The sequence below is a fragment of the Rattus norvegicus genome, chromosome 15 (assembly GCF_036323735.1).
Source record: "Rattus norvegicus strain BN/NHsdMcwi chromosome 15, GRCr8, whole genome shotgun sequence".
NCBI lineage: Eukaryota > Metazoa > Chordata > Mammalia > Rodentia > Muridae > Rattus > Rattus norvegicus.
In genome coordinates this window covers 101,076,221-101,087,528 of record NC_086033.1, presented here as the reverse complement: position 1 = coordinate 101,087,528, position 11,308 = coordinate 101,076,221, and the positions used below count along the sequence as shown (strand labels likewise).

The window sequence follows — 11,308 nt, the reverse complement described above, 5'->3', positions numbered from 1 at the left end:
CTCTTACCTATGAAGAGATTCCACTCAGTGTCCAAGTCTGCCTGGTTGGCCAGACAGCCCTTCATGACGTTGAGGCAGTAGTTGTTGCAAGGTCTCACAGTGGGCAAGCCTCGGCAATATGGGCAGTACAGCATCTTCATGAGAGCCCGGATGCACCCAGGGGTGGGGCTCACCTGTAAATATATAAGACAGGGGGCGAAAATCAGAATCGTAAAGATGAAGGGGGGCACAAAAACAAGTCGTGTTTCCTTAAATAGCATGATGAAAAATGGGCCAAGTTGTTCTCCTTAAACAGCCAAGCAGGGGGTTTAAGAAACAGTGAAAAGCTGAGCACTTCTTTAGCTTTTCATACGAGAGCCAGCCGACTCCTATTAAATACCACTGCTCAGCAAAGTAAGAACTTCCCGAGATGTTCCCGTCCACATTTTGCTCTTTCTCTCTGTCACTGCAATTCAATCCCAAAACAGACACCGTTTTATTGTAGGAGAGTGCGACGCGAGATCATGCATAGGCAGCAACTTGGAGAGCAAAGAGCTGCTATGAAAGTTTAATGTGACACCTCTAGCGAAGTTTCCAAGTGGATACTCGATCGTTTGCTAGCCGGGGTGGGCAGATATCCTTCCGGGGTACACAACTTCTGTAGAGGCTTGCTATCACCTTGTCTGGGATCTATGTGACCTAGGCCTGCACAGAAGTAGAAGCAATGGGCCTGCCAAGGCCCTGTCTTCAGGCATCTAGGGATGCAGGACTCTAGAAAGTTCATTTAAAATGGTTCCCGCTTGGTTTGCAAGCAGGATTTTTTTTTTCACGGATTCAGAGTCACCACTAACCCACTGACGATGAAGTGATTTTGTCCAGAGCAAGGAATGCAGTACCCCAAATCAGTACTCAAGCGGTAAACTCAGGGTACAAGGAGGATAAGAACTCAAAGGCAGGGAGAAAGGCAGCAAGAGCCTTCCTTGTGGGAAGACACTGCTCTTAGAACTTACTGCAGCTGCATAAGATGGCTTTGGAAGAGCTCTGCTTCCAGGAGCCCAGGTCCCCACCTTTGAGCTGTCTACTCCTAATAGATTAAATGAGAGAAGGATTCCCTGTTCTCAGTTGTGTACCCACTGGGGGCCACACTGTGTCCCAACCCAATGCATGCACCAGTGACCATTATCAAACTAAATATGTCACTCGAATAAAAATCAGATGTCCTAAATGTGGGAGAAGAGACTGGTAAGGAGAAGGGGTGGTGGCTATAGGGGTGGGAGCAAGATAATAGTGGATGTGCAGGTGGGGTTGGAGTGACCGGAATACTCTTATGTATATGTAAAATTTGCATGTGTGTGTAATTTTCAACAGAATTAATAAACAAAAGAGAAAAAAATGTATAATAGTAAGACATCATTAACAACAGAAGAAAACTGCCATTTGACTCCAAGAGGAAAAACATATTTAAGACAGCACAAGCTAAGGACAGAGAACTGCTTTTCATGGCCAGACATGAAGTTATTGTGTTGCTTCTTTATTGTGTTGTGGCCTTTATACGATTTTGATGTTTTAGTTGAGTATCTGGCTAAATGCTACTCTGCTTGTATTTTAGACCCAAGAAAAGGCCTAGTGCGTCACTTGGACAGCCTTGAGAGTGTGGGCTCACTGGGGAGCATGACTAGCACTGTTCCCCCACTGCAGTAGTGTGGCATGATATGACTAGACCCTTAGAACAATACTAATTTTCATTGTTTCAATTACGACTGACATTTCCGGGGGTCTGGGTTGTTGTTGTTGGTTTGTTTTGTTTTGTTTGTTTGTGTCCCCAGTGAGCCCACACTCTCAAGGCTGTCCAAATGACGCACTAGGCCTTTTCTTGGGTCTAAAATACAAGCTAGTAGCATTTAGCCAGATACTCAACTAAAACATCAAAATCATATAAAGAACAAAGAGTTTCTGGTATATTCTTGAGTCAGTTATTTTCTCCTTGCTTCGGAAAACATATCTAACTAAACCAACTGAGTTAGGTTTTCTACTGCTGCAGTGAAACACCATAACCAAAAGGCAACTCGGGGAGGAAGGATTTCTTTCACTCACAGTTCCTAGAACAGTTCATTACCAAAAGCACCAAGGGCAGGACTCACACAGGACAGGAAGCTGGAGACAGGAGCTGATATGGAGCAAGGTCACGGGGAAGTGTGGCTTACTGGCTTTCTCTCTGTGATTTGCTCAGCCTGTTTCCTTATAGAACCCAGGACCATCAGCCACCCAGGGATGGCACCACCTACAATCAATCACTAATTTTAAGAAAATGCCTTACAGCTAGATCCTATGGAGACTTCTTCTCAACTGAGGTTCCTTCCTTTCAGACAGCTTTAACTTGTGTCAAGTTGGCATGAAACTAATCAGCACACACATCTCCATGATTTCCAATTCTTCCGTTAAGAATAAGCTATTTTCAGGGGCTATGCCCTAACCATGATGACTCATGAAAGGAAGACTCCAGATACTTTGTTTGCAACCCCACGACTCTATTAAGTGAGATTATATGCCCCGAGACTCTTTGGAAGCAGACGGCTTCGATGAAGGAGACTCTCTCCAACCTGGGCTCACCTGGATTATGTTGAGAACATAATCTACTCTCTACCCAGAAACAGTGCTCCAAGGCAAACCTTGAAGTCTACGGGGAGTGAACAGACTTTGACGGTGAGGCTGGTGGGTGTTTCCTAAGCAATTTCAAAGCCAAATGCTCATTTAATTTAGTTATCTTGCTTCACAAATTATGCTTTTAAAGAACCAATCTATTTCTAAATAGATGAGTGTTAAAAAAAATATACCCTTACCGCTGCCAGTGAGTGGCGATCTGGAGATCTGTCCATTAGCGCAGTTCCCCTTCTCACCTTCCTTGTCAATTTAGCCCAAGTTACATGTAAGTTATTTACTACGGACTTGACAGGACTAACTGCGTTCGTCTTTCATCTATCTCTTGGTGGAGCGTATGGGATGAAATGTTGGAGCTCTTAATGCTCCGCACTAAGTTGGACATTTGTTATCCCTCCCACCCCACAATTAGGTTCTGGATCTTTGCCAAATGTCAAGCTTTACCACAGCCCCTTGGGCAGACTGTCTTCTGAGGTACTCTGGCTGCCGATCTGCTCCTTGTCCTCTTGTCAGCCTTGAAGCAGTTACAGAAGAAAGAGATCAGTGCCCCTACATCCCTAAAAGCAGCTCAGGTGACCCCTGGAAAGGGATTAATGGGAGTCAAGCCATAAGCTCATCCCTCTTCTTGCCTTTCTGGACGTTGCTTTTGGGACTCGGAACTAAACCAGTTGGACTGTAGCCTTCTCTGCATCAATTAGCTTCTCTGTCTCACCAGCTTAGATCAATGCAACAAGGACCAGCTCGACTCCTTGGCCACAGCTGTACTCTAAGATTCAAAATGAGTTAACTGCTGCTAAGGATGGGTTCCGAGCTCCTCCTCTGTGAACTACATGGCTTCCATGCCATCAAGCCCAAATGGTTTGAAATGGGGTCTAAACAGAGGGACCAAAAATATTCAATCACAAGCCTCCTTCTATTTATGGGTTTCTGCCCTGCCCCGCCTCACCCGCCCCCCCCCCCCCCCCCGCACTCTGGCTCCTCTCCTGGATCACTTCTTTTATACCCAGTATGTTTTTACCCTTGCTTGTAAAGGATTAACTGAACTTCACCCTACACCAAAACAAAATGTCCCATGTAAGCTTTCCCAAAAGGTTTCATTCTGTAACAGCTCCTTCTGCTCCTGACACATCTGTGAAAGGACCCTTTGGATGCTGTGGGGAAACTGGCTAACAGCAACCTTGGTCCTTTCACCCCAGACCGGATGCAGTTCTTGTCACTAGTCCTCTCTTTGCTCCTGTTCTCTTCCTTCGAGGCTCTGAAGCTACCTGCTATGTCTGCTATTCTGTCTTGGAACCAGTCACTGTCACACTGAATCAACTCTTATTGGCCCACTTGGTGTCTCCCGCCTCTCCTCTAACTCTCTTATAGCAGTCCCAGAAAATCTTTTAGTTCTACTCTATATCGAAATCCTGTTTGTAGCCCTCTAATAATCATTTTCCAAGTCTCCTCAGGAATATGGGGCGGCAGTCTCCTGATCCATCGCAGCAGATCAAGTCAAGACTCATCCCCTGGTACACGACCAGAGTAGCCAGTCTTTAATGACCCAGAACTACTCTCTCCCACAAGGATCCTTCTCAGCAGAAAACAACTTTAATACGCATGCCCTGCATTTTTATATCTTCTCAGAGTTAGGAAGAATACGAAAGACTACACTTCCCAGCTTCCCTTGCAGAGTGCAGGAGTCATTTCCACCCATCTCATCATCTTCTGCAGACATCTTGGCCATCCACACAAGTGGGTAACAAGAAGTCTCTCTGTGAATAAATATGGTCCACTTAAGGTCACACCAAGCCTCTTTCTTTCTGCGTTCCATCTCTCTCCAGCTGCTCGTAAAGAATATAACGTGTGAGTTAAATTTTCTTACGTTCACATTTCCATAATCTCTCCACACTTTCACACAGCAACATTCTTTTGATGGCTACTTTTTCCTGGTAATACAATGGCTTGAATATAACCATCATCGCAATCAACTGTGGCAGTCAGTGTGTTAACAACTCCGAGTCGACGTGTGCATGAAACATCAGGGGTAAAAGAGAGCAGCCCAGAGGGACAGTGACCCCACACCAGGAAGATTTCCATTGTAACGGGAAAGCAGACATAGAAAACGGAACAGCGCGAAATCTAGTGACTCTGTGGAGGATGTGCCGCCATAGCATCGGCTCTAGGTTGGCTCCTTCATTGAGAATGCCAAATCGGGCAGAATTTCTTTAAAAATTTTCTCTAGCAACAGGTATTGCAGAGATAACGACCGAGGAAGAGCAAAGCCCAATGAGAGCAATTCTGCCCCTGGACTGTGTTTACGTGGACTCTAAAATCCCTCTTCGCGTTCATCCCCAAGCCCTGCTGTCTCTCGCATCCTTTGCTTAAGGATTTGGTCACCGAGCTTGGCTTTGCACAGCTTTCCTTCTTCCTCTGATCTGGATTATTCTCTTCGGAGACTGTTGTCACTCAGACAGACTATGCCCTCCTCTCTGATCGTCAGCTTTTTGTTTTCTTCCTTTCTCCCAGGGTCGCGGTATAAAACCGAGTGAGTACCCGGGATTTGTGTTCCCTCGGACAGCCTGGGTCGCCTTGGTCAGCACTGTTACCTGTAGCACTCTGCACAAGAGGCACGCACTACTGTGTTCCGTCTTTAGGATTGGGCTGTGCCTTCTTTTTCTCTTATTAAGTGCAGTTTGAAGCAACCACTCTCTTACCTTTGCCAGTTTCTTGGCCACGCTGATAGTCCAAGAAAAATAGAAGAACAGGGAGGACGCTGGGTTGCTGCCTTTTAACTTTGCCATCAAAGGCTATCGATTGCGTTAATTCTAAAGCTCCCCTTTTAATTTTTTTTTATAATTGTGTTGGAACTGGTACAATTTCCTCAGTATGACATTTCAGAAGAGTCTCCAACTCAGAGTAGCAGCCGACAGAGAAAATTGAATAGCCTTAATAATCGAAAAGAACAATGTTGTTCAAGTTAACTGTGGGTCCCTGAGCACTTTTGGAAATGACATCCTTCTTGGTCAAAGAGAGGGCATTTGAGAAAGAAAATGGAGCGTGTGAGAGGAGAGCTGAAAATTTTTATATTCAAACATTGCAGTATTTTGAGTGCATGCAACCGCATGCCTGAATTAAAAATAAAAAAAAAAAAATCCAATCAATTCAAACTGGAGGCTTTTGAGAGCTCTGGAAGGGACATTATTTCTAATTCAGGGTGTGTGAGAGCCTATTTCTATTTTTTAATATTGCATATATATATATACACTATATATATATATACACTATATATATATACACTACATATATATATATATATATATATATATGTATATACAATCCAGTGGTTGCCATCTCCTGGTTTGTCCTCCTCATCCCATCCCTCTTCTTCCTGTTCCCTCTCCATCTCCAAGAGGATGTCCCCACCCCTGACTCCACTCTGCCAGGCCTTCCCACTCCCCGGGGCCTCAGGTCTCTTGAAGGTTAGGTGCATCTTCTCTGACTGAAGCTAGACCAGGCCGTCCTCTGCTACATATGTGTCAGGGGCCTCATATCAGCTGGTGTATGCTGCCCGGTTGGTGGCTCAATGTCTGAGAGAACTCAGGGGTCCAGGTTAGTTGAGACTGTTGGTCCTCCTATGGGGTCACCATCCTCCTCAGCTTCTTCCAGCCTTTCCCTAATTCAACCACAGAGGTCCCCAGCTTCCGCTGATTAGTTGGGTGTAAGTATCCGCATCTGTCTCAGTCAGCTGCTTGTTGGGCCTCTCAGAGGTCAGCCATGCTAGGCACCTGCTTGTAATAGGATAATTTTATAATTGTAGTATAAGCACTCTTTCAGGTTCTTTTTCCTCTGGAATGACTGTAGATTGACAAGAAGCTGAGGGGATGGCACGGTCAGGGGACAACCTTCCTTCATGAATCTCCAAGGTGGCCGCCTCACGGCTGTCACATTTCTGTTAACCAAACCACGGATCTGTTTAGTGTTCACAGCTTCTTGCTTTCATTAGTGAGTCTGCATGTGCGTGTCTATGGGTCTGTGCAGCTTCATTCCATGCACAGATTTGTGTGCTTAATACCACAATCAGCAAATCGGACCATTCTCTCCCCACAGAACAACTCTTCTGGGATGGACCTACCTTACCCCTGTCTCTGTCACATGATCCTCGCTAACCTGTAATCTTGTCATCTGCAAAATGCTGTGTAAAAACAACCAATCCCTCAGCATGTAAAATTTTGTCTTATGGCCAGAGGACAATCTTATAAGTTGATGGTCCTCCTACTCCCTGTAGCTATCTGAGGTTTGGAGTTAAGGAAGTTTACACAGCTCTTCTGTGACTGGAGGATGACCGGGCTATTCCTGGTACTTAGCTATGAAGAAGAGGCTGCTGCAAATACTCAAATACAGGTTTTACGTGATGAAAGTTGCCATTTCTCTGGGTAATGGCGAAAGGGTTAAAATGATAAGTCAAATGATGAGCTTGTGAGCAACTGCTAAGTATTTCCTAAAGTTTCTGAGACAATTTACATTTCTATCAGTTGCATGTGAGAGAGCCTGTTTTCTATGTTTTCATCCTGTGTTTGAGTTAGCACTTAAGTGTTTTTTGACTATTAGGTGTGTATGTGTTTTTAATGCCACTGTATATGGTCCCCCTGGATAGCACCCCAGTGGTAGTCCAGCCTCGATAGGTTCTGACAATCATCAGATTCCAAATCATTCACTAGCCAGAGCAGGTCAATATACAAAACAAAAAGCCTGAAATATTAGTTAAGCCTGGAATTTTAGCACAACCAATATAAACCCTCGTATTTGACATGGAGAAGAGCCCATCTCAGACCCAGACACTTGTGGGTTTGCAAATTTTATCAGCTGCCCAAAATTAATTTCCTCAAGAAGAAAACTGTCTTCTTTAGGCCAAAAGAAAGGATAGGATTCCTTTGGGGAAGTAAAACTCTGTAATGGTCGACATTTTCTTAGTCAATATCTGAGATTCAGGTGATTGAAAGATACAATGTTTGCATTAAGACAGAAATATAGCCCGGGAAACAGAGCTGGATGAAACTGAGTTCATGGTGGTAACGTTTATATTTTGTGCTGATTTGTGCTTTCTTCTTGTGTAAGTCCTTTGCCAACATTCATAATCCTTTAATCAAGAATTTCTCTGAGGAAGAAGAAAACCAGCATTTTCTCTTCGGTTGTCCGAACTCTTGAGATTTTTGGCATAAACTCTTTCATCCTGATTCGGCCCAATTTGAACTTCACATGCAGCCTGTAGGATGACTTCATCAATGACATTTCATATTCAACATCTCAATATGATTGGTCAAGCAGGATCCTTGTCCCAGCAATGGAAAGTGAAGAAAGATAAACAGAGGATGGGAGCTCTTGCTTGTGAATATCAGGATGTTATTGATACACTTTGTTTATTGGAATATTAGAAGGGATACAGAAGATTGTTATAATGTATAGGACAGGGCTTTTCTATCTAGATGCTCATGTCTGTCAAAGTGTTACAGCAATAATTCTTGGGTTTTATGAACAATATCTGAAGTTATAAACTATTCTCCATGTTGTAATAGAAATTTCAGCTTTCTAATCACACAAGATTTCTATAGCTGGACCAATATTCAGGCATTGGTGCTCACAATGGTAGTACTAGTGTAAAGTAAAACTCTTAGAATAATTTTTAAAATGGGGAAAAACCATGAGAAAGTTTCCGACCAGGATGCACACACTGACCATATACACAGAAGTCATTGGTATACGTAAAATGGTGCAACCAGAAAGAATTAACATAGCTGTCTCTCACTCTCAAGGACAAACATGTTAATGAAAGTGAATTATTTAGCTAACATTAGATTCCTTTGGGGCAGGAGTTAAATCTATTCCCATTCTTCATGATATGTAACTGTTCTAAATGATGATCTGTGTCTCCTCATGATCTTGCCATATATTAATTAATATGTATTCAGACACTAACATTTCCTCTCCAGCCTTTAAATATGATTGACTTACCTTCAGGCTAGTTTCCATGTTAACTAATTTTAATTATAATTCTTCAACATCCAATAATATGAGAATGCTTTATAGTAAATTCATGGGAATTTTAATTTGCATTTACATTAGGGGAACACAGTGAGAGTGGGGCTCTTGAAGGGCTCTGGGCTCAGAACTGGGAAGTGGGGATTTCCGGGAAGGCTACTGAAGAAACCAGATGCCTTCAGGCAAAAATGGACCAGAGGAAGCATCACAGAAATGCAGGCTGGAAGTGTGACAAATTGGTCTCTTTGCTGAAGGAATTACCGGGGTGGGGTGGGGTGGGGGAACAAATCAAGTTTTCAGAGATCTGGAATCTAATAAAATTTTAAAACTTTACCAACAAGGAGATTGCTTAATCATGAAAGAGATGGCTTCATGTAAGAGAAAAATACATTGCCAAATCCCAAGTTGTCAGGAATTTTTAAAAGTCTGAAATCACACACAATATTTTCTCCAACCACAGTGGAATTGAAGCCAGGGATCAATAACAGAAAGCAAGCTGGAAAAGTCTCAAGTGTGGAAAACAATACATTCAAACGCAACCGTGGGGAACAACAAAAATGCTTACGGAAATTAGAAATTACTTAGATGAATGGAAATAAAAACAGAACATGCCCAAACATATAGCAATGACTGTCTGTGCGCCAAAAGAGGAAAGATCTGAGATCAATAACCAGACTTGTATGATAAAGGAACAGAAAGAGAAAAGAGAGCTAATCGCAGAGCTCCCAGAAGGAACGGGCTAATAAAGACAAGCAACAATGTAACGGAAGGAGAGATCAGCAACAACAGATTATTGTTGATGTAGACGAAGTTGGCAGGCCCTGAGCTGAACAAGAAGAAGCGAGTGCCTCAGATCCCACGTGAAAGCAACATCATTGCCCTCCCTGTGGTGGAAATGAAAATCAAACAAACTAACAAACACCAAACAAAACAATTCAGTCCTTGGGGTGTGGCTCGGCAGCGGGAACATGCTTCTATTTACTTACTATGTAGAGCCGTTGTATGGTAATGGCTCCTAGTATAGCCTTGGGTTCTGCACCCAGAGAATGAATAACTACAAAACTACGTGCTGTGTGGGTGTTCCAGACTAACCTAAAGTGTACACCTAGACGAAGCCTCCAAATCTGCGCTTTACAAGGAGGATAAAAATAGTAAATAAAAAGATGGAGATGGATATAAAATGAAATGTTCTGCCCATTCTTGAGGGGCAGAAAGGGGTTCTGGACAGAAAGAGTGAAGTGAATATCGGGGAATGCCTCAGTATTGTAGGTAAATGCCAAGATTCCTAGAAATCTATCAGTCCCAGACTGTTAAAGATGCCTCTCATCACAAGGACAGCTGGGCTTCTTTCAGTGTGGTTGTGAGAACTCAGAAACCAAAACATTACTGAAGGAATGAGCATAAGAAGTTCAGAGAGCTCGAAACAATGGAGCAAACACACAACTGCAATTCCAAGTTACACTGCAGAGAGTGCTAACCTGCCACCCAAAAGGGGGCCCGGAAATGTAGCGGGAGCATGTTTTAAAAGCCTCCAACTGGAAACAAGCAAAACCATTTATCAGCTGATGTATGAATAGGGAAGTCATATGCCCATCGCATGAAATGTAATTTAGCCTCCAAAAGGAATTTCATCTAAAAATGGATGGATTTCATCCCCATGGATGGATTTTGAAAATTGTTTGACCGAAGCCAGTCATAGAAGAACATATATCACATGATCTGATCCCATTCACAGAAAATGTCAGTCAGACCTGATGTTGCAGTCCTGTCATTAAGAGATACTTGATACCATGTAGCAAAACAAAAGCTAGTTCAAGGCCTGCCTGGGCGTCAGAGCAAGTTCACGGTCAACTTAGTTAGACAGTGTTAAAACAGTAATGGTGCAAAAAGGGCTGAACTGCAGCTTAACGGAAGGAAGTTGTCTAGAATGAACAAGAAGGGAGGTTTAATTCAAGGAACCAAATGAGAGAAAGGAAACGACAAAATCCACACAGAGTAAACAAATTTCTGCAGGAAGGAACGAGGTATTGCTTGTCATGGCTGGTGCAAGGGAGGTATATCTAGAGAGTGACTGCTGGTACATATAAGTTGTCTCTCACATGATGAACCTATTCCAGTTTAGTTCATAGGAACAGTGATGTCAGTCAACACTGCAAATATATTAAACCTATTGACACCTTCACTTCAAGTGAATGAACTTTACAGCATGAGAAGTGCCTCAGTAGAGCTGTCTGAGACGATAGCAGCGTGTATCCCTATAACACATGAATGCCTCCTACTGTACTCTCGAGCAGGAAGGGAACTTAACAGTGGCCATTTTGCTTCATGGTATGCACTAAGCCTAAGGGAGGTCGGGTTCAACACACAACACACAAAATGAAGAATTTCAGAGACGGTAACACAATTTCTCTCATTAGCCAGAGACTGTTTATATGATTATCTACAGAACTAAAAAACATACCATTAACTCTATATTATATGATAACGAATCAATCATATGTGCATGACCTGGATGGTACATACCCAGCAGGTAAACATGTCAGGTTTTCCTGCATTATTCATTTTCGATGATTCTTCTTGTTCATCTCCCCATTCACTTGTCCTTCCATGCTGTATCCTATGTTTGTCTAAAACAGTCATCCATCATTTCAAA

At 43.0% G+C, this 11,308-nt stretch overlaps 1 protein-coding gene across 2 annotated transcripts in view; it reads right to left on the bottom strand.

Moving 5' to 3' along the window:
* The window catches only part of Gpc6 (glypican 6), a 997,624-nt gene that overhangs the window by 347,510 nt on the left and 638,806 nt on the right, over nucleotides 1–11,308 (bottom strand). For both annotated transcript variants that reach the window (XM_003751533.6, NM_001427433.1), the window contains exon 4: nucleotides 8–173. In XM_003751533.6, the coding sequence (XP_003751581.1) occupies nucleotides 8–173 (166 nt within the window). The remainder of the gene's footprint in view (nucleotides 1–7; nucleotides 174–11,308) is intronic.